Here is a 24,568-nt window from a genome sequence, read left to right as displayed (position 1 = left end):
GTCATTGGTGCAATATGCACTAAGACTTCTGAATGCTCACCCTCCTTTTGAGAATGCCATGGACCCAATCCAAGACATCCCTGATCTTGGCACCAAGTTGGCAACATACCATCCGGGTATCTCTATTGCACCCACAGAACTTCATCCCTGTTCCTCTGACTATGGAATCTCCTATACCACTGCAGTCCTCTTCACATGAGCCACAGCACCAGACTCACTGCCAGAGACCTGGTCAGTGTGCCTCCGCCCGGTAGGTCACCCCCAATAGTATCTAAAGTTGTACACATTATTGAGGGAAACAGCCACAGGTGTACTCTAAACTGGCTGTACATTTCACCTCCTTCTCCTGAGTCACCCAGTTACCTGTCCTCTGCAATCTAGGGGTGACTACCTCCCTATAGCTCCTGTCTGTCACCTCTTCATTCTCCTGTATGTTCCTTAATACATTCTCTCAGTAGCTGCAACTCGGTGCACCTAGCACAGATGTGCTTATTTGGGAAACCTCCAGTCTCCCAGACTTCCCACATCTGGCACACAGTACAAAACACTGCCCCTGGAGCCATTTTCACCATATGAGGAATGAACAAATAAGAACAGGAAGAGCATAACTGCCAAGATACTTTACCTCACTCAAGCCTGATCTTGCCTAAGCCTGATAAGCCAAAGCCACTCTAAATACTGGCACGCTCACAACAATGGTTGCTGCACTTGCACCCGAGTTATTTTTAATCAGCACTTTCTAATGAATCCATCTTGCTGATCCCAATCTCTGTCATGATTGAAAGGTAGCTCTTTTTGTGCACTATCTTTGATATACCTGCTATCTCTAATCTTCAGCCACTCCACTAAAGTCAACACCCAGGACTAAACATTTCTGTTTCAACCCTCATCATTTTATATACTTCATCAAATTCCACCTCAGTTTTTTTCTTGTTTTGGATAATGAAAGGCAGGATAACCTACAAAACAGCATTATCAAAGCCAGGACAGAATGATCATACAAGAAATATCTCAGAAATAACATGAATAACATGATGAAAAATATGATAAAACCTGGGCAACATATACACAGTGTGTCTTCTTGGGGAAGAACAATGATATAAAATCACTACGAAATCAAACCAGGAACTGAAAAAAAAATCTTTAGAGATAGTGCAACTTTAATACCACAAGGAATGGTTGTAGCAAATAATTAGATTCAGTTGAGGGGGAGATGATTAAATAACTGAAGGAAAAAAGGGAATTGAGGGTGACATTGCCTACAGAAGTAGTGAAACCACATTCTACTAAAACCGTCAATATGGAACTGGGTAAATATATTGAGAAGAAATTTACAGAGAAGGAAGCCAGGAATGGAACTACAGTCTTTCTTTAATACAGGACTTACCTGACTACAACAGGCAAAATGGCCTCCTCTTATGCAGTGACCATTCAATAATTCCACAAATATTTATTGCTGGAAGGATGAGAGAGGCTTAAACAACCAATTGGATAGTTTACATACAACCCAATGGAATAAACAATGAGATTTCCAAAGTCAGGTACAGTTACTCACCCTCCTATCCCTCAATCCAATATCAGTTCCTACATCTTATGGTCTTATCCCCCACTACTTCTACACTGGTAATCTTCCCTCTTCGTCCTGATGTAGGGTTTCTACCCAAAACGTTGACTTGTACCTTTTGCCTCCAATGGTGCTATCTGAACCAACTCTGATTTTGTCCTGTTTACTATATTCAATCCCATTACCATTAAACAGCCCCTTACACAGTGTCCAGGAACACAATTCCAGGTAAACACTAAAATATATGCCCAGTCTCCATCACATGTACATCAAAACATACAGTGAAACACAGTTTGTCTTAACAACCAATGCACCTGAGGATGAGATGTGAGCAACCACAAGATCCATCACACATCACAGCACCAACATAGCATGGCCACAATGTTCAAAACACAAACAACAACTAAAACAAGACAACAGGAGTAGGAACCACGTCATAGATGGTTCATAACCACTTGTAACATAATTTGAGAATTAAAATAAATCAAGTATTGTATTTTCTATCACCATATATACTGTATTTTTGCCTTGAAAATGAAGCATACCTTTTTTTGGTGCAGAAAACAAATGCTGTGCACAATAATAAACACAGAAGGGAAAGAGTGGTTGTAGATGGGTCATATTCTGCATGGAGGTCGGTTACCAGTGGTGTGCCTCAGGGATCTTTTCTGAGACCGCTACTCTTCGTGATTTTTATAAATGATCTGGATGAAGAAGTGGTGGAATGGGTTAGTAAACTTGCTGATGACACAAAGATTGGAGGTGTTGGTAGTGTGGAGGACTGTCAGAGTTACAGCAGGACATTGACAGGATGCAAAACTGGGCTGAGAAGTGGTAGATGGAGTTCAACCCAGTTAAGTGTGTGGTGGTTCATTTTGGTAGGTCAAGTATGATGACAGAATATAGTATTAATGGTAAGACTCTTGCCAGTGTGGAGGATCAGAGGGATCTTGGGGTCAGAGTCCATAGGACACTCAAAGCTGCTGCGCAGGTTGACTCTGTGGTTAAGACAGCATACAGTGCATTGGCCTTCATAAATCATAGTTTAAGAGCCAAAAGGTAATGTTGCAGCTAGATAGGACCCTGGTCAGACCCCACTTGGAGTACTGTGCTCAGTTCTGGTCGCCTCACCATAGGAAGAATGGGAAACCATAGGAAGGGTGCAGAGGAGAATTACAAGGATGTTGCCTGGATTGGGGATCATGCCTTATGAGAATAGGTTGAGTGAACTCAGCCTTTCCTCCCTGGAGCAACGGCAGATGAGAGGTGACCTGATAGAGGTGTATAAGATGATGAGAGGCATTGATCAGATGCAAAGTCAGAGGCTTTTTCTCAGGGCTGAAATGGCTAGCATGAGAGGGCACATTTTTAAGGTGCCTGGAAGTAGGTACAGAGATGTCAGGGGTAAGCTTTTTTTATGCAGAGAGTGGTGGGTGCATGGAATGGGCTGCTGGCGATGGTGGTGGAGGCGGATACGATAGGGACTTTTAAGAGAGTCCTGGACAGGTATATGGAGCTCAGAAAAATAGAGGCTATGGGTAACCCTTGGTAATTTCTAAGGAAAGGACATGTTTGGCACAGCTTTATGGGCTGAAGGACCTGTATTGTGCTGTAGGTTTTCTGTTTCTAACTGACCACTCCCCGGAGGGTGGAGCATAGGACGATGGCATCTAGTGGCGACTCCTTTGCTTGCATCTTTGGAAACAGCTCTATTTCTATCTTTAAAATCTATTTTTTTTCCTTTTCAGGGTTCTTTTGAAGACCCTGATCCACTTGGTCCTTTATGGGAATGGGACCCGCTCTCAGGGCCTCACGACTGGCCACTTTTTGATATGCCAAGGACGCAAAATGAAAGACTAGCACGACTTCAGGGTGCCGAATTTTAGTGGCTCTGGAGGCAGGTGGATTCGAGTTTGGTGTTGCCGCAGAAAACTGATGTGTCGCTCTCGGGGCACACAGCCAGCAGCCAGCTCACTGCTTTCAATCTTCTGAAAGGGACATGCAGAAAGAAGCAAGTGGGGATGAGGACGACAGCAGTTCATCGAAGGAGCGTGAGGGCAAAGTAGAGGAACAAGAAAAGCAGCGGGATTTGGAAGAGAACATGGATGAAGCTACACTTAGTGCTAGTAGGAATACTGTTAGTGATGTTAGCCAGCAGCCTGAGGAAGGACCCTGTCGGCCAGCATTTAAAAAGTACTGTTCACAACAGTTTGGCAATCAGCAAAGGAGTTTTATTCATGGCTGGTTTGACCTGTACTCCTGGTTGGAATATTTGATCATGAAAGATCTAAGTTCTGCTTCGCATGCAGGCATTTCCTGTGTGGAGGACATGGGTTCCATTCTGAGTCTACCATCACTGTCACCGGCTACCACAATTGGCAGAAAGCTACAACAGCTTTCAAAACCCACCATGTAAGTGCAGCTCATAAGTTTGCTATGGAGGCATGGGCCGAGTTCAGATTGAGAAAACAAGACGGTTCAAGATTGGGAAATATGCTTGATAAAGGACATGCAAAGACTGTCCAAGAAAATCGTGTGAGTATATGAGAGCAGTGGTTGAGTCTCTACCTGATACTGCATGCCAAGGCATTACCCAGCGAGGACACCGGGAGGATGATGGATCTGGCAGTAGGGGAAACTTTGTTGAGTTGCTCAGTGTAATTGGGCAGTTTGATAAGACTGTAGCTTAAAATATAGAGGACAATCCTGGAAATGCAAAAGACACCCATCACGATATCCAAAATGAATTTATGGGTATTATGGTAGATATGTTCAGACGTCAAATAAGTGCAGAAATCAAGGAGGCTGAACATTTCGTCATCATGGTGGATGAAAGTAAAGACTTGAGTGAAAAGGAGCAAATATCAGTGGTGGTACAGTATTTGAATAACAAAACAGTGCTTGAAGAATTCTTGCACTTCACTCCAGCAAAAGGGTTGGACACAGAGTTGCTTCTTAAAAGCATTGAACAGACACTCACCCAGTGTGTTATTGATAAAAACACGTGTATAGGTCAGTGTTATGACGGGGCGGCAGTGATGTCCGGGTGCAATAACGGGGTACAAGAGAGGTTCAGGAAAGAGGTCCCGCACTGTTATGCTCACAGACTTAACCTTGTTTTAATGGATATTATGAGCAATGTACAACAAGCAGGTTAGTTTCTTGAAACTGTCAGCTGCTTTACAACTTCTTTTCAAACTCTGTTGCCCACGTTCTTTTCATGAAGAAACAGAGAGAACTAGAATCAACTGCACAGCCCATGGAGTTGAAGAAATTGTCAGATATATGATGGGCATGGCAGTATACAGCTTTGTGGGCTATAAGGAAATCACTCCCTGCCATTCTAGCTACACTACAGGATATTATGGGTCAACCAAATGCACGGAGGTAAACAGAGGCCAGAGCTGTAAATGGACTGATTGACGAGCAGTTTGCTTTACTTCTCACACTGTTTGAGGATTTATTTCAAGTCACCAAGTTCATGTCAGTCCAGCTACAATCTCCCAGTTTGGAGCTTTCATCCGCTGAGGACTTGGCTCTGTCTGTTATCGATGTGCTCGCAGCAAAATGGGGGAGAGGAATTATGGAGTGAAATTCAGGCAAGAGCTAGGGACCTGTGTGTCAAGGCCAGTATACAGAGCAGACCACATGACAGGAGACAGGCCCACCCACCCCGCCGCCTACATGATTTTGTTGTTGAGGCCCAAACCGAACGCACACCTGTCACATCCTCTGATGACTTTCGCAAGCACTGTTTCTATCTGGTTATAGACAGACTTCTGACTGAAATGAAAAGACGGTTCTCAATTGAGACTGGAGGTGTTCTGACTGGAGTCTCAGGATTGAGTCCCAAACACAAGCTCTTCCTACACAAGAATTGTCTTTGGCCAATGGCCCAATACTATGGAGTGACTGAAGTGAACCTGACTGCAGAGCTACATCAGGTTCGGTGTCTGCTGAAAACAAAAGCAAGGACAGACAGTGAATGACACAGTGTAATTTCTAGCTCTAATGAGACCCTACCGCGATGCATTTATAGAATTATACAAACTAATCTGCATATCACTGACTCTGCCTGTGACATCTGCCTCATGCAAATAAAGTTTCTCTTGCCTCAGATGCCTCAAAAACTATCTAAGGAATAGCAGCGGCAATGCTCGGAACAGCAACTTGGCCCTGTTGGCCATAAACAGCCGGAGGACCAAGGCACTTGACATCCAGAAAATCACTGACGCTTTCGCCACCAATCACAACAACAGACAGATTGTGCTTCTCTGAAAACAACAATGATGAGTGCAGTTGATTTTTTAAAAATTTGGGCCTAGACTGATGCTGATTATAATTATTATTTTGTGGTGGATACCCCATAGTCCTCATGTTTCCTGCAAATCCTAAAATATTACATTTACTGCTACTAAGCCTACTGGTTTTGCTTAGACTTCCAAGCTGTGATTCTGTTGATTTTTGTTTTAAATTCAGTAGCCAAATTAATTGAGGTATTGCATGGTCAGAGTACAATTTGTCCAACTCCTGGTAAAGCCTTGCATCTGTTGTTCGCCTTATCTGACTTTAATAACAGTGTATCTTTTGACATTGTCTGTCTATGTAATGCAAATAGCAGTGGACATTGTGGGTTAGTGTTGTGTTTTCAGTTGAAAAGCAGGCATTTGACGCTGATTGGGGGATTGGTGCGTGATTCATGCTGTGCGCTGTGGGTCAGATGCTCTGTTGGTTTGTTTGTTTATGCACTGTGTAGCCCAGGTTGTCTCTGATGCTGTTGACACTGTCACAGTTCACTTCTATATTAGATCTATCAATTGCTGTTGCTTGTGAATCAACAGAGGCATTTATAGTAGGCACATAATGCTTAAAACTGACTTTTGAATGCCACGTGACTGGCCTTATGAATACATATTACCATACAGTACATTCCTCAGCACCATCACTGAATAATTTGGCCCCACTGTAGCACCAGCAAGAAAAACTCTGGCGTCGCCAGTGCACAACACTTTTAATTGTGATCTAGAAACGTAAAACATATGCAACTGAATCCAATTTCTAAGTCTACACACATTACAAACCAAAACACCATAAAACTAAGTACATCATGATATCAGGTCCTGATTGTAAAAATCTATTCGTTTGAAGAGTCAATGATACCTTTTCTACTGGATCATTCACAGTGACCCACAACCCAAAGGCTTTTCAGCTCAACCTGGACAATGACAGATTTTGCAGCTGATACAATTCAAAAGAAGCAATCATGAAAACTATCAGATCGCTATAAAGAATCGTCTGCTTCATCATCTCTTCTTCCCAGCCCAGTAAATTCAACATTTTCCAGTATTCATTCATGCTACTGAGGTTCGGATATTGCCCAAGTTCAGAGTGAGGGACACTGAAGCAGGTCAGTAGTTTACAGACTTTAATACAAACAGTGTTAAAGGGAAAATAAACAGTAAATGCTAGGCCAAACAGGACCATTAACTAAAACTCTCAAAAGAAAAATGAAACCTATACTGCAGCTGAAAAGAATATCTAAACATTAAACGACTACCATTAGTCTTCAGAGTCAGTTGACTAGAAAGTCCAACATCTCGGAGAAGGCTGAATACAAAATAGCAGCACAATTGCCGTATCTACTGCACCGCCAAATCCATGGTTGTGACAGGGCCCCCCTCTCTAGGTGCAGATCTGTGTCCGCTGGAACTCCTGGATCAGCGACTTGTCCAAGATGTCCTTCGCCAGGATCCAAGTACGTTCTTCCAGGCCATACCCTTCCCAATCCACAAGGTACTGGACCTTACCACGTACCCAGCAAGATGCCAGGTGACACCACACAGGATAAACAAGGGAACCATCTACCAGGCGGGGAGGATGGAGAAGTGGGGTGACTGGGACCAGGGAAGAGGTAGTAACTGTCTTGAGCTGGGAAACATAAATACTGGGTGAATCTTCAGTGATGAGGTAGATGCAATTTATAGGACACCTTGTTGACAGCCTTTTCCACTACAAACAGTTCCACATAGCGCAGTGCCAAGTTCCGGTTCTCGACTTTCAGAGGAAGATCCCTTTCTAAAAATTTTTTTCAGAAGAAAGAAAATTATCAGCCCTTCCCCCCTCCCCCCTAACATATCCCTATAGAAAGAAAGAAAAAAAAGAAGAAAAAAGAAAGAAAGAAAGAATGCCTGGATATCGGAAGATCCCCACATGCTCCATGGAGTTCATAATAGCTTTAGTATATATATTTATTTCTTTCCTCAAATAACCAGTAATTTTATCTTCGGAGCACCTATATATATAAATTTTCAGAAATGTTTCATATTTATCTCTGGGCACAGAAGAGGGAGGAAATGAGTGTGGCAGTTGCTTTAGATGCAGAAAAAGCATTTGATAGATTGGAATGGGATTTTTTATTTAAGGTATTGGAGGTGATAATGGTCAACTGAAATGATGTTGAAATTTGACCATTTGTCACTACTTTAGCTTTGGGATTAGTATTTAATCCATTTTGTTTGATCCATATGTATTAATTTTGATAAGTATTTAGATAATCTACTAGATAAAACTTTTGCTATTATTTTATAATCGGTGTTTAACAAAGAAATAGGTCTATATGATGTGGGCTTTAAAAGATCTCTTATCTTTTTTTGGCAATACTATTAAAATAGCTGTCGAAAAAGATTCTGGAAGTTTATGCGTTCTTTCCATTTGGTGTATTAACTCCATAAAAGGAGGAATTAGTAAATCTTTAAACTTTTTGTAAAATTCGGGCAGAAAACCATCTCCTGGGGATTTATTACTCTGAAGTGATCCTAGAGCTTCTTCGACCTCTTTTAATGTAAAAGGTAAATCTAATCCCTTCTGTTCTTCAGAATCCAATTTTGGAAGAGTTATTTGTGATAAAAACCTTTCTATCTCGACATTATCATTTTGTGATTCTGATTGATACAGCTCAGAATAAAAATTCTTAAAAGTTTCATTAATTTCTAAAGGTTTATAAGTAATTTTATTTACACTTGTTCTAATTGCATTTATCGTTTTGGAAGTCTGGTCTGTTTTTAACTGCCAAGCAAGAATCTTATGTGATCTCTCACCTAGTTCGTAATATCTCTGTTTCGTTCTCATAATTGCTTTTTCTGTTCGATATGTCTGAAGTGTATTATATTGTAACTTCTTGTTAACAAGTTGTCTTTGTTTTTCTTCTGTCGTATATCTTTGAGATTCTTTTTCTAATTTTGTAATCTCTTTTTCCAATTGATCTATTTCTACCATATATTCCTTCTTAATTTTAGAAGTGTAACTTATTATCTGGCCTCTCAAATATGCCTTCATTGCTTCCCACAATATAAATTTATCATCAACTGAATGTGAATTTGTATCTAAAAAAAACTGAATCAGCTTTTTCATAAAATCACAAAAATCTTGATGTTTTAATAATATTGAATTAAATCTCCATCTGTAAATCAATTCCTCTTTATCCATCATTATCATTGTCATTATCAAGGGGGAATGATCTGACAATATTCTTGCTTTATATTCCATATTTTTCACTCTGTCTTGAATATTTGTTGATAATAGAAAAAAATCTATCCTTGAATAAGTTTTGTGTCTATTTGAATAAAATGAATAATCTCTTTCTTTTGGATTAATTCTTCTCCATATATCAATCAAATTTAAATCTTTCATCAATGATAAAGTTAATTTTGCTACTTTTCATTTTGCAACAACCTTTGTTGATCTATCTAAAACTGGGTCTAGACAAAAGTTAAAATCTCCACCTATTAATATTTTATCATGTGCGTCAGCCAAATTCAAAAAGGTCTCTTGTATAAATTTTACATCATTTTCATTTGGTGCATAAATATTCATAAGAGTCCATAGTTCTGAAAAAATTTGACAATGAATAATTACATATCTTCCCGCTGAATCAATACATTTTGTATTTTAATTGGAAAGTTTTATTAACCAAAATTGCAACTCCCCTCGCCTTTGAATTAAATGAAGCTGCAATAACCTTTCCGACCCAATCTCTTTTGAATTTCTGATGTTCTATCTCTGTTAAGTGTGTTTCTTGTAAAAAAGCTATATCTATTTTCATTTTCTTAATGTATGTTAAAATTCTTTTTCTTTTCACCGGTCCATTAAGCCCATTAACATTAAAACTTCAAAAATTCAGTAGATTAGTCATTATTTTAATAGGATTACTCCATTCTATAATAATACCTAATCTTTCAACTTTCGTAGTACCTTGGGGAATCTTTTTAAAATTCTCCATGTTGCTATGTGTCTCCCTCCTGATCATCCAGGCAAAGAAAGAAAGATAGAAGAAAAATAGATTATAAAGAAAAAAGTAACAAAATACCCCCCTATTAATGTTGTGGATAAAAAAAACACAACATTAGATAGATAGATAGATAGATACTTTATTCATCCCCATGGGGAAATTCAACTTTTTTTCCAATGTCCCATACACTTGTTGTAGCAAAACTAATTACATACAATACTTAACTCAGTAAAAAAATATGATATGCATCTAAATCACCATCTCAAAAAGCATTAATAATAGCTTTTAAAAGCATTAAAAGTTCTTAAGTCCTGGCGGTAGAATTGTAAAGCCTAATGGCATTGGGGAGTATTGACCTCTTCATCCTGTCTGAGGAGCATTGCATCGATAGTAACCTGTCACTGAAACTGCTTCTCTGTCTCTGGATGGTGCTATGTAGAGGATGTTCAGAGTTATCCATAATTGACCGTAGCCTACTCAGCGCCCTTCGCTCAGCTACCGATGTTAAACTCTCCAGTACTTTGCCAACGACAGAGCCCGCCTTCCTTACCAGCTTATTAAGACGTGAGGCGTCCCTCTTCTTAATGCTTCCTCCCCAACACGCCACCACAAAGAAGAGGGCGCTCTCCACAACTGACCTATAGAACATCTTCAGCATCTCACTACAGACATTGAATGACGCCAACCTTCTTAGGAAGTACATTCGACTCTGTGCCTTCCTGCACAAGGCATTACCCCCCTCCATTGTACGGGTCATGGCAATCGCCATGATTACACACGTGAATCCCATAGCAATCGATCCGAAGCTCCCCCAGCTCCCCTGTAACATAAAAAAGTATATATACAAGAAGAAAAAAAAGTCACTACTCTCAATTAATTTCTCAAATTTTTACCTTTCTCCCCCTGTATCATATAATTAAGAATATGTTTAAATATTCTTTTGTCCTTAAATGTCCATCAATTCCATTGTGCCCCTGTCTTCATCTTTAATCCGTTTCACTTTTAAATCTTTGACTGTGGTTAGCGAATATTTGGAAGTTTTCGTGCAAACTGTTCCTCATCCCAATAATCAGTAAAAAATCTTTTTCCATCATCCAAAAAAATTATCAGGGTTGCCAGGTGATGCATTATAAATTTATAACCCATTTCCCATAAAACTTTTTTCGCTGGGTTAAATTCCTTCTTTCTCTTCAAAAAGGTCATAACTTATATCAGGATAGAAAAGAATTGTTTTCCCTTCTATCATCAATGGCCCATTTCTCTTTCTGGCACATTGGGCAGCCGCCTTCAGGATCTTTTCTTTATCTTGATATCTTAAGCATCTTATCAAGATTGATCGTGGGTTTTGATCAACTTGAGGTCTTGACCTTAAGGCTCTGTGAGCCCTTTCAATTTCAATTAACTGAGTTCCTTCTTCCATTTCCAAATTTTCCGGGATCCATTTTTGAGAAAAAATTATTGTATCCTTTCCCTCTATACCTTCCTTAAGTCCAACAACCTTAATATTATTTCGTCTACTAAAATATCCACTTTTTCCAACAACTGTTTTCTTTCTGATGTCCAGGCAGAAATATTGTCTTCCATTTTATTCATTCTTTCAATGATGTCTCCCGTTGTTTCTTCCAAGTCTTTAATTTTCTTATCCATTTTGTCCTGTTTTTTCATCATTTTGTCAAACATAATCTTCATATTTTTAATATCCTTTTTTATTATTTTTAATGCTTTTAATTCATGAATTATTTACACCAAAGTTTTTCCGATATCTCCAGAAAAACTTTTACCTTCATCTTCGTCTGATTTATCCAGAGAATCTGAATCTGCCTCAGATTCACTTTCACTTCCAGTTCCGATCGTAGCTGGGATTTGTAGTTCAGGTTGCTCAAATTTGCGCATGCCCCTTCCTTCACGCATGTGCAATTCTTGTTGCTCTTTTTCTTTGGAGACGGTTTATGTTGCCGCAGCTTCCTGTTCTGTATCGCCGGAGGTAAAATGCACTTGAGCCCGTGGCTCTTTCATGGCGCCGGGCCCCGATTCTTTTCCAAGTTGTGCCATCTTCAAGGGAGTAGTTTTCTTCTGCTTCTGCTTATGAGACATATTTTGGAACAATCCTGAGTAGTTTATAAGTAACTTTTAGAAAGTATTTACTAACTTTTCTTCACTTAAACATTAATTTACTGATTTTTACGGGAGAGCTGGATTTCCACGTCTCGATCCTACGTCATCACATGACATCCCTCAGAGGAAGATCCCTTGATGCCAACCAGACCTCCTCTCCTGGTTTGAACGGCCTTACCTGTCGACAGAGCCGATCAGCCTGCCGGGAATGCTGTTTCTCTGCGCACAGCAGAGAAGCCCTGGCTCGTCTCCAGGTGAGCTTGTAGCTTGTAGGATCAGCTGTTCAGCAGCAGGAACTCCTATGTCAATCTCCTGATCAGGGAAGAGCTGGGGCTGGAATCCCTTCTGGCATTCAAAGGGAGACAAACTGGTGGAGGACAACTGGAGGTTATTGTGAGCGATCTCTGCCCAAACCAATTGGGAGTTCCAGGATGTGGTGTTGGAAGAGGCAAGACAGCGCAGGGTTGTCTCCAACTCCTGGTTCACTCTCTCAGTCTAGCCATTAGATTGGGGATGGAAGCCAGAAGAGAGGCTGGTCATTGCTCCTAAAAGAGAGCAGAAAGTCTTCCAAAAGCGGAAAGTGAATTGTGGTCCACGATCAGACACTATGTCTTGAGGAAAGCCATGGAGTCTGAACACATGTTGAACCATGAGTGTTTCAGTCTCATGAGTCAATGGAAGCTTGGGGAGGGCAATGAAGTGGGCAGCCTTGGAAAATTGATCCACAATGACCAAATTGGTGGTGTTTCCATTAGACGGGGGCAGAGCAGTGATGAAATCTACTGAAAGGTGGGACCAGGGGCAGTGGGGCACAGGCAGTGGACATAACAGACCCACAGGACACTGGCGTAATGTCTTGTTCCAAGCACAGGTGGGACAGGCAGATACAAACTCATGGACATAACTCCTGAGTCAGTTGAATTCCCGGACGTCCAGCCAGACAGGAGAAGTGACCCTATTTATATAGGCTCTTCCATGGGCTGGGTGGTTAGGGAGGGGGAGAGGGCGAAGAAAGATGGTGATCAGGTGAGGGAAGGGGAAAGGGTGAGGAAAGACGGTGATCTGGCAGTGCATTGGAAGTTTGTAACATTCTTTCCCTGCGCCACTCAGTTACCTGGTTGTCAACTTGAATAGCCAGATTAATCAGGTCATCCAGACTATCCGGCTCGTCCCAGACAGTGATCTCATGCTGGACCCTTGCATTCAGTCCATGCTGGAAGGCAGTGATGAGAGATCTCTCATTCCATCCCATCTCTACTGCAAGGGTATGAAACTTGACTGCATAGGATCTTACTGTTCCTCTGCCTTGGCACATGTCCAAGAGTTGGTGGGCAGCCTCTTGACCCTGTACTGGAAGATCAAAAACCCTCCTTAACTCTGCCACAAAGTGTCAGAACGACTGGGCTGTGGAGTATCCTTGTTCTCGCAAACCCTTGAACAGGCTGAACGGAGGTCCGTCAAGAAGATTGACCATGTACGCCAATTATCGTGCATCATCAGCAAAATGACCAGGCTGGGCTTGGAATGTCAGCTTGCATTGGGTAATAAAATTCCTGCAACCATTGGGATCACCAGAATATCTGCCTGGTGGTGGAATACTCGGTTCCTGAACGGTTGTGAGAGTCGGATCTGGTCCAGGTGCGGGAGCAGGAACATTATTAGCAGAGATTGTCGTGGCAGCAGAAAATAAGGACCTGCAAGATGCTAGAAGTGGGACTGAGGCAGACGGAAGCTGCTGAATTGAGCTGGTGAGAATGTTTATGGCCATGAGTTGATGCTGGCTGTTCACAGCAAGTTTGCAGACGGCAACCGTGAGTACAGAAATCGCAGATACCTGAGTTCGATTGTCTGTGGTAAGCTGCTGAACAGTTGGAGCTAGGGACGATACCTGTTCCTACAAGTGAGACTGGGCTTGTCAGCAAGAAGTTATCTGCCTCATTGCCTCCATAACTTCACTGAGAACAGACTCAATTGCCTGTAGCTTGTCTCCTACTTGAGCAATGGATCTCACGGCCAAGGTCAGCTGCTCTCTCTCTGCTGGGTCCATCTTTGTTGTTCAAGACTTGCTGTTACCGAGGTTCGGATATGGCCCAAGTGCAGAGTGAGAGACACTGAAGCAGGTTGATAGTTCACAGACTTTACTATGAACAGTGTTAAAGGGAAAATAAACAATAAACGCTAGGCCAAACAGGGCCGTTAACTAAAACTATCAAAAGGAAAACGAAGCCTACATGGCAGCTGAAAAGAACATCTAAACATTAAACGGATACTGCTAGTCTTCAGAGTCAGTTGACTAGGAAGTCCAAAATCTCAGGGAAGGCCGAATGTAAAACAGCAGCGAAGCATTGCTATGCTCTGTCCAAGTCTCAACAAGCACTATGACAACAAGTATGGAGTTAAATTCTATCACGATTAAATAATTAGCTGACACGTGCAAATTCACAAGCACAATTGCCATATCTACTGTGCTGCCGAATCCATAGTCGTGACAATTCAATTCACTTTTGAAATTGTTTCCACAAGTCTTTAAATAATGTTCCAGATCACATGTTCCATAAGAAATAATTATCATTTCTCCTTCAGTTCCAAACCTTGATTCTGAGTATTGTGGTTCCCCACCCTCCTTCCAGGGGAAGCTGTTTCTTGACAGGAACTTTATCAAGATCAGATTAGAGTCACAGAGTATTACAGCATAGAAACCAACCCTTCAACCCATCTAGTTCATGCCAAAGTATTAGTCTGCCTAGTCCAATCAACCTACACCTGAACCATAGCCCCCCATACCCTTCCCATCCATATACCTATCCAAAAGCTTTTCTTAAATGTTGCAATTAAACCCACATCCACCACTTGTGCTGGCAGCTCATTTCACACTCTTACCACCCTGTGAGTGAAGAAGCTCCTATTCATGTTCCTGTTAAATATTTCACAGATTATCGAACAGCACAGACAAGATTCTTCAAGGAAACATTTGCAGCCATCCCAACAGTGTTATGCTTATTTCCCGTCCTTTGTTTCATTGCCTTGGTAGACACTGGGTTCACTTCAAGAACCAAATAGCAGCTGTGTACACAACTGTGAGATGGTAATAGTTCAATATCTCCCACAAGTCATTGGAAATCTAATCAATATTAAATAAAAACTAAAATCTTAATTTATTACCTTAGCATATGTGGAGTTGTCTGAAAACTGGGATAATATTAGTTCTGGACTCTTTAGGTCAATGCTGGCCATTCCTATTTCACCACGGGCAAGCCCACGTCCCTCTACCACGGCTACAATTACTGAGGCAACAACAGCGGAGACTGCAGAAGATGAAGGAACTGTACAGAAACACATGAAGGAATTCAGATTCTGGTACAGAAATATTATCTGCTGTACACTCTACAACCTTGCTGTGTCAGTCAATAAAAAAACAAAACAAACATGAAGGAATTCAATTCAAATGTGGGCTATTGATCAAATATTTTTGAAATCAGATTTAGATTTATCTATTCATTATGTGTAACCAAAACATATAGTGAAGAAGTGTGCTGTTTGCAAGAACTACTAACACACCCAAGGATGCGCTAGGGGAAAATGTCACCACACATTCTAGTTCCAACATAGCAAAACAGTAGTCACTCAAGTTGAATATGATGTTCTCCTAAGGAGTTGTCTACTGGTGGGTCCTCGGGTAGCTGTGGGGACCAATCCAGGATCCACATATCCTGGTACAGTTGGACAAGAGTAAGTGGTGACTGTGGTTAGTGCTTGGAATGATGGTGGCAGAAGGGGTGGTTTGAGTATCTCAGAAACTGATCTTTGATTTTCATGCACAACAATCTCTAGAGTTTACAGAGAATAGTGCAAAAAACAAAAAGTTTATTGGGACTACAACTGGAGGTCATGGGTTAAGGGTGAAAGGTACAATGTTTAAGGGAAATATGAGGGGAAACTTCTTCACTCTGAGGATCATGGAAATGTGGAACAAACTACCAGCACAAGTGGTGGATGTGAGCTCAATTTCAACATTTAAGAGACACTTGGAGAGGTACATGGATGGGAGAGGTTTGGAGAGCAATGGTCCTGGAGCAAGTCAATGGGACTAGGCAGCTTAAATGGTTGGGTGAACCAGAAGGGCCAAAGAGCCTGTTTCTGTGCTGTACTTTTCTATGACTCTATCTACTGAGCAGCAGTTCTGTGGATGGTCTTGATTAGGCAGAGGAAGCAAGTGGTCACGGAGTGTATTTGAAGACAGGCACACAACATTTTATGTACCACTCAGTACTAAATATATTACAATTCTTATGCAATTGAAGATTAAAACTAAGATCAGCATCAGTGAACCTGAGTGACTAGTTTGTGGAGTGCGAAGCTTGCAAGCTGGTCTTGTATTGTGGCTGCTGCTGGTAGTGGACACAGGAGACTTCCGAATTTTGGTTTCATCAAAGCACTTGAAAGAGGAGCTGCTCTGAGCTGAGGCAGCTGTAAACTGGCTTCTATTTCCTGCATTTGAACTCTTATCACCAAAGTACGATTCTGTCAAAATTAATATCAACAAGATCATGAATAAATTCCAAAAACACCTAAAACATTTTATTAATAGTAAACTTCCTAAGTTCATTACCGGTGAACCAATCAATTCGCAGAGAAAGCCAGCTTCGCACAGGTTGGGGAGAAGAGTTTAAAAAAGCTTTTTGCGGGGCTCGGAGCATTAGCGGCGGACCAATCAATTTGCAATTCATTAGGAGCAAATAAAAGTAAAGCAGGGTCAGAGTGGCCATTGTGAGGGGACCAGTATAGGAATGGGAACTTGAGGCTTTGACGAGGAACCACAGGTAAGTAGGAAGTAAGGGTTTTGTAGTGGTTGAATAAAAAGTCCCTAAATTACAGCTAATTAAATAAAGGGATGATGCAGGATCTGGTGATGTGCTGTAGCTACGTGATGTGGGAGCTGGTGGACACCATTGTGGTTCCTGGTAACCACATCTGCAGCAAGAGTTGGCTGCTTGAGGAACTCAGGCTCAAAGTTGATGACCTAAAATCTGAGCTTCAAACACTGCAGCACAACAGGGAGGGGGACAATTACCTAGATTTTCTGTTTCAGGAGGTAGTCACACCCAGTTGATTAGCTGCCTCAAATTCAGTCTGTGGTCAGGAACAAGAGGGTGTGACTGCGAGTGAGGCGGGTAGAGACAGTGCTGGAGAAGCCTCAACCCTTTAGCTTGTCCAACAGGTCTGAGATTTTTGCTCCCTGTGTGGGTGAGAGTGAGGACAGTAGGAAGGATGAGCACCTAACTATGGCACCGTAGTTCAGGGAACCATTCAAGAGAGGGAAAGAAGAGAAATGTAGTGGTAATTGGAGATAGTATACTCTCTATCGTGAAAATAAGAGCATTCTGAAGGCTGCATTGCCTGCCTGGTGCCCGGGTTGCGGACATCTTATCTGACCTGCAGAGGAACTTGCAGTGGGAGGGGAAAGATCCAGTTGTCATGGTCCATGTGGATACCAACGACATAGGGAGAATGAGGAAAGAGGTTCTGCTGAGGGAATTTGAGCAGCTAGGGACTAAATTAAAAAGCAGAACCAAAAAGGTAGTAATTTCTGGATTACTACCTGAGCCACGTGCAAATCGGCAAAGGGTCAAGAAGATTAGAGAGTTAAATGCTTAGCTCAAGGATCAGTGTGGGAGAAGTGGATTTGAATTCATGGGAAATAGGCACCAGTATTGGGGAAGGAGGGAGTTGTACCAATGGGATGGGCTCCACCTGAACTGTGATGGAATCTGGATCCTAGCAAATCGTATAACTAGGGCTGTGAAGAGGGCTTTACACAAAATAGTAGCAGGGTGGGTTCATCAGATTGGAGAAGTATGGAAAAAGTAAAAGAGAAAAATGTGGATTAAGATAAAGTAAAAGATAAAAAAAGAGAAAAGTAAGAGTGAAGTAAAGAGAAGTCAAGTACAAAAGAGAAAAAGATAATAAGATTTTAAAAGCACAATGAGTGTAAGGGCACTTAATTTGAATGCCTGTAGTATTTGAAATAAGATCAGTGAACTTGTGGCACAAATCAGTTAAAAGGGGTATTATCTAGTGGCCACTAAAGAGACATGGTTGCAGGGTGGAGAGGATTTGGAACTAAATATCCAAGGATATCAGGTAACGCAGAAGGATAGGCAGGAAGGTAAGGGAGGTGGGGTAGTGTTCTTAATTAAAGGTGAGATCAGGACAATAGTGAGAGATGATACAAGATCTAAGGAGCAGAATATTGAGTCCATGTGGGTAGAGATTGGGAATAGTAAAGGGAAAAAAACCACTGATGGGAGTTGTCTATTGGCTACCTAATAACATTACAGTGACATGTAGGAATGGAATTGAAATGAATGCTAACGTTGCATTTGCCTTCCTCAGCAGACTCAACCTTCAAATTAACCTTTAGGGAATCCTGCACAAGGACTCCCAAGTACCTTTGCACCTCAGATTTTTGTATTTTCTCTATTTAGAAAATAGTCAACCCTTTCATTCCATCTACCAAATAGCAGACACTGTATTCCACCTGCCACTTCTTTGCCTATTCTCCTAATCGAAGTCCTTCAGTAGCCTCTCTACTTGCTCCAAACTACCTGCCCCTCCACCTATCTTCATATCGTCTGCAAACTTTTCAACAAACGCCAATTCCATCAACCTAATCATTGACAAACTGTATAATGTAAAAAAAAATCAGTCCCAACACAGACCCCTGTGGAACAACACTAGTCACTTACAGCCAAGCAGAAGAAGCTCCCTTTATTCCCACTCTTTGCTTCCTACCAATCAGCCACTGCTTTATCCATGCTAGAATTTTTTTCTGTAATACCATGTGTTTCTAGCTTGTTAAGCAGACTCACGTGTGGCACCTCGAGAAAAGCCTTCTGAAAATCTAAGCACCCCAGATGAAGGGTTTCGGCCTGAAAAGTCGTCACTACCTCCTCCCATAGATGCTGTCTGGCCTGCTGAGTTCTGCCAGCATTTTGTGTTTTTACACAACATCAACTGACCCTTTGTCTATCTTGCTTGTTATTTCTTCAAGGAATTCCTGATGTCAGCCAAGATTTTCTCTTCAGGAAACCATGCTGACTATGACCTATTTTATCATGTGCCTCCAAGTACCCCGAAGCATAATAATCAACTCCAACATCTTCCCAACCGCTGATGTCAGATTAACTGGCTTATAGTTTCCTTTCTTTAATCTCTCTCCCTTCTTGAAGAGTGGAAAGACATTTGCAATTTTCCAGTCTTCTGAAAATATTCAGAATTTAGTGATTTCAGAAAGATCATTACTAATGCCTCAAAAACCTCTTCAGCCACCTTTCAGAACCCTGGGGTGTACATCATCTGGCGCAGGTGACTTAACTACCTTCAGACAGAACCATAGAACACTATCCTTTTACTCTTAATATACCTGTAGAAACCCTTTGGGTTTACCTTCACATTATCTGGCAATGCAACCCCATGTCTTCTTTTTGCCTTCCTGAGTATTTTCTTACATTTTCTATACTCTTTAAGTACCTCATTTATTGAGGTTGCCTATACCTGCTATGCACCTCTTTCTTTTTCTTAAACAGATTACCAATATCCCTTGAAAACCAAGGTTCCCTATGCCTGTTAACTTTGCCTTTAATCCTGGCAGGAACATGCAAACTCCGCACTCTCAAGATTTTGCCTTTGAAGGCATTCCACTGACTGAACATATCCTTGCCAGCAAACAACTTATCCCAATCCACTCTTCCTAGATCCTTTCTCATTTCCACAAAATTGGCCATTCTCTAATTTAGAATCTCAACTCGAGGCCCAGACCTATCCTCATCCATAATTAACTTGAAACTAATGACATTATGGTCACTGGACCCAAAACCTCTGTCACCTGACCTGTCTGGTTCCCTAATAGGAGATCAAGTATTGCACTCTCTCTCATAGGTACCTCTATATATTGATTTAGAAAACTTTCCCGAACACATTTGACAAACTCCAAGCCATCTAGCCCTTTCACAGTGTGGGAGCCCCAGTCAATATGTGGAAAGTTAAAATCCCCTATTACAACTTTCTGTTTCTTACATTTGTCTGCTATCTCTCTACAGATTTGCTCCTCCAATTCTCTTTGACTATTGGGCGGTCTATAACACAACCCTGTTAGAGTGGTCACACCTTTCCCATTCCTCAGCTCCACCCATATGGCCTCTGTAGACGAGCCCTCCGGGCTGTCCTGTCTACACACAGCTGTGATATTTTCCCTGACTTGTAATGCCACTCCTCCCCATTTCATCCCTCCCCCTCTATAACATCTGAAACAACGGAACCCCAGAACATTAAGCTGCCAGTCCTGCCCCTCCTTCAACCAAGTCTCACTAGTAGCAATAATGTCATAATCCACGTGCCAATCCACGCCCTAAGCTCATCTACCTTACCTACAATATTCCTTGCATTGAAATAGATGCACCTGAGAACATTTTGATCACATACAAACCTCTGTCTATACATGCAGTCCTCGCATGACCTTTATCCTCCTCCACCTCACTATCTGCTTTAACACTCTGGTTCCTCTCCCCCTGCAAATCTAGTTTAAACCCCCCCCCCCCCCCGGAGCAGCACTAGCAAATCTACCCACAAGAATGTTAGTCCCCCCCCAGTTCAGGTGCAAACTGTCCTGTCGGAACAGGTCCCACCTTCCCTGGAACAAAGCCCAATTGTCCAGAAACATGAAGCCCTCCCTCCTGCACCATCTCCTTAACCACGTATTTAGCTGCATAATCTTCCTATTTCTAGCCTCACTAGCAAGTAGCATGGGTAGCAATCCTGAGGTTGCAACCCTGGAGGTCCTGTCCTTCAACATTTCACCTAACTCTCTAAACTCTCTTTGCAGGACCTCCTCAGACATTTCAGTTTCCCAAGAACCTTTTTCCTAGTAATGGCAGCTTCACATTCTTTATGACCCCAACACCTGGAGCTTCCACCAAACTACTAGAGTCTTCCACAGTGGAGACTGATGCAAAATACTTATTCAGTTTGTCTGCCATGTCATTGTCCCCCATTGCTACCTCTCCAGCATTGTTTTCCAGTGGTCCCATATCCACTCTTGTCCCTCTTTTACATTTTGTGTATCTTAAGAAACTCTTGGTTTCCTCTTTAATATTATTGGCTGGCTTATTTTCATATTCCATCTTTATCTTCTTAATGACTTTTTAGTTGCCTTCTGTTAGTTTTTAAAAGCTTCCCAATCCTCTAACTTCCCACTATTTTTGCTCTATTATATTCTTTGGCTTTGACTTCTCTTGTTAGCCACGACTGTGTCATCTTTCCTTAAGAGTTCTTCTTTCTCTTTGGAATGTATATATCCTGTACCTTCTGAATTGCTTTCAGAAATTCCAGCCATTACTGCTCTGCCATCATGCCTGCCAATGTTCCTTTCCAACCAGTTCTGGCTAACCCCTCTCTCATGCCTCTGTAATTCCCTTTACTCCACTGTAATACTGATTCACCAGACTGTAACTTCTCCTCCTCAAATTTCAGGGTGAATTCAATCATATCATGATTACTTCCCCTAAGGTTCTTATACCTTAGGCTCTCTAATCACTTCTGGTTCATTACACAACACCCGATCCAGAATGGCTGAACCTCTTGTGCGCTCAACCATCAGCTGCTCCTAAAAGCCAAGTCGTAGGCACTCTAGAAAAACCCTCTCCTATAATCCAGCACCAACATGATTTTCTCAATCTACCTACCTATTGAAATCCCTCACGACTATTGTAGTGTTGACCTTTTGGCATGAATTTTCTATCTCCCATTATAATTTATAGACAACAACCTTACTACTGTTTGGGGGTCTGTATAAAAGTTCCATCAAGGTCTTTTTACCTTTACAGTTCCTTAGCTCTATCCACAATGATTCAACATCTTCCGATCCTCTGGCACTTCTTTCTAATGATTTGATTTCATTTTTTACCAACAGATTAATGCTGCCCGTTCTGCCTTCCTGCCTGTCCTTTTGATACAATGTGTATCCTTGGACTTTAAGCTCCCAGCTATAATCTTCTTTCAGCCATAATTCAGTGATGCCTACATCATAACTGCCAGTCTGCAACTGTGCTGCAAGTTCATCTACCTTATTCCGTATACAGCACACATTCAAATATAACACTTCCAGTCCTGTGTTCACTCTTTTCAATTTTGTCCACCTTTTACTTTGCAACTCATCCAGCTGACTGCAATTTTGCCCTATCATCAGCCTCTCCTTACTACACATTGCCTCTGTAAACCAGCTACCTCATCCTCAGCACTATCATCTGCCTTTCCTACAATACTCCTTGCATTAAAATACTAGTCACACCATGCTCAACCTTTTGATTCCTAACTTTGTTGGTGGGCTTACATCTGCCTCCACAACCTCTCCACTAATTGTTCCATTTCCTGCAACTCTAGTTTAAAACCCACCGTGCAGCATTAACAAACCTTCTTGCAAGGATATTTGTCCCCCTCCTTTTCAGATGCAAACTATCCCTTCCATACAGGTCACACCTTTCCTGGAAGAGAGACAATTGGCCCTCCCTCCTACATCAACTCTTTAGCCAAGTATTAGACGGTATAATCTTCCTCGCTTTGGCATCACTAGCACGATTAACTGGATCGCTAAATTACCGGGTTACACCAAGATTGAGGGCAATAGACAGCAAGATAGACTATCATGGTTTGCAGTGAGATCTGGACCAGCTGGAAAAATGGCAGATTGGATTTAAAGTAGACAAGTGCAAGATGTTGCTTGGAAGAGCCAACCAGGATAGGTCTTATACTGTGAGTAGGGCAATGAGAAGTGTGTTAGAATTGAAGGATTTGGGAATACAGATCCATAATTCCTTTTAAATGGCATCACAGGTAGATAGGGTCATAAAGAAAGCTTTTGGCACATTGGTCTTCATAAAACAATGTACTGAGTACAGGAGTTGGGATATTATGTTGAATTGTACAAGACATTAATTAGTCCTAATTTGCAGTACTGTGTCCAATTTTGGTCACCTACTTACAGGAATCATATAAATACGATTGAAAAAGTGCAGAGAAAATTGATGGGAGATTTGATAAAGCATGCAAAATTATGAGCGTATAGGTAAGGTACAGTGAATACAAGGAGGCTTTTTCCACTTGAGTTGGTTGAGACTAGAACTAGAGGTCATGGTTTAAGGGTGAAAGGTGCAATGTTTAAGGAGAACCTGAGGAGGAACCTCTCCAATCAGAAGGTATTCAATGCGTGGAATGAGCTGTGGATTTGGGATTGATTTCACCGTTTCAGAGAAACAGATAGGTACATGGATGGGAGGGGTATGGAAGGTTATGGTCCCAGTGCACGTTGATGGGACTAAGCCGATTAATGGTTCAGCACAAACTACATGGGCTGAAGGGTTCTTTGACTCTATGATTCTCTCTCAATCTCAGCTAACAATCTACCCACTGACGTTTATTATAACCCCATTGCCTCACACATCTACAGTACTTTAACTGCACCTTCTCCCACCCTCCCACCAAATTTCGTCTGAGGATAAAATCCCTTTCACCATGTCCAAGACATCTCAGGAGAAGAGATTTTTTTTCACCCAGGTCATCTCAAATGTACTTCTGTCTAGGGAAATGCAGCTTCCCAGCTATTGTGGTTGACAGTGCCTTCATCTGCACTCTTACTACCCCAAATCAACCCCTACACCTATCACCCTCCCAACCAAACATCCACCAAAAACAGCCCCAACATCCATACCCAGGCTACAACCTTCCCCCAAATCAACTCCCACAGCTACACACCCACCACTCCAACCCAACCCATTCCCACGCCCAGCTCGCCACCACACCTCTGCCCACTGCCTTATTGCTGCCGCCGCTGCCGCTCGGGGTGAAGCCGCTCGCCGTTCGCGGACCGCCGGCCGCCCCCGAGCCCGAGGCAAAGGCTGACTCGGGCCGTCCACTCGACGAGCTGCTACCCTCGCCCGCCACCGCGTCCCGCGGGGTCTCCAGGAGCCCGAAGGCGTATCTGGGCAGCGGGGCGGACCGAGTACTAAGCATAGGGCCGCCGCTACCTCCCACCGTCGGCTGAGCCTCCATCACCGCTGAGAAAAAAAGGCGGGAAGAGGCAAGAAAATGACGATGAGACTCATCTGCGCAGGCGCGGCTGCGCACACTGCCGGGCTGGAGCATGCGCTCTGAGTGAGTGCTTTGGCCCCGCCCCCACCCGCGGACTTTGTGCTGGGTTTCCGATCACCCGGGTAACGGGAGAATGCGAATCATCGGCAAAGGTCATGAAATATGTTGTTTATCGGCAGAGTATTATTTTATGAAGGTGAAAATAAAGGGAAGGAGGAGTGTCATCAGTGGGAGGCGATAGGCAGGTGAAGAGAGGTAAGAGGCCAGAGTGGGGAATTGAAAAATAGGAAGGGGAGGGGGAAAATTGCCATAAATTGGAGAGGTCTATGTTTATGCCATCAGATTGCAGGCAACCTAGACGGAATATGAGGTGTTGCTCCTCCACACTCATAGCAGAAGAAATGGTGATGCCAGACGTATGGCAACCACTCTGGCTGTGATCGGGAGAAACTGCAGAGTTG

General features: G+C 42.2%; 1 protein-coding gene across 1 annotated transcript in view; it reads right to left on the bottom strand.

Annotated features, from left to right (window-relative positions):
- The window catches only part of msh4 (mutS homolog 4), a 213,455-nt gene extending 189,387 nt beyond the window's left edge, over nt 1-24,068 (bottom strand). Inside the window, exons 1-3 of the mRNA XM_073063909.1 lie at nt 23,819-24,068; nt 16,296-16,487; nt 15,129-15,289 (exon numbers count right to left, since the gene is read on the bottom strand). Of these exons, the coding sequence (XP_072920010.1) occupies nt 15,129-15,289; nt 16,296-16,487; nt 23,819-24,068 (603 nt within the window). The remainder of the gene's footprint in view (nt 1-15,128; nt 15,290-16,295; nt 16,488-23,818) is intronic.
- Nucleotides 24,069-24,568: the final 500 nt, after the last annotated feature.

The sequence above is a fragment of the Hemitrygon akajei genome, chromosome 12 (assembly GCF_048418815.1).
Source record: "Hemitrygon akajei chromosome 12, sHemAka1.3, whole genome shotgun sequence".
NCBI lineage: Eukaryota > Metazoa > Chordata > Chondrichthyes > Myliobatiformes > Dasyatidae > Hemitrygon > Hemitrygon akajei.
This window is presented reverse-complemented; position numbering and strand designations above follow the sequence as displayed.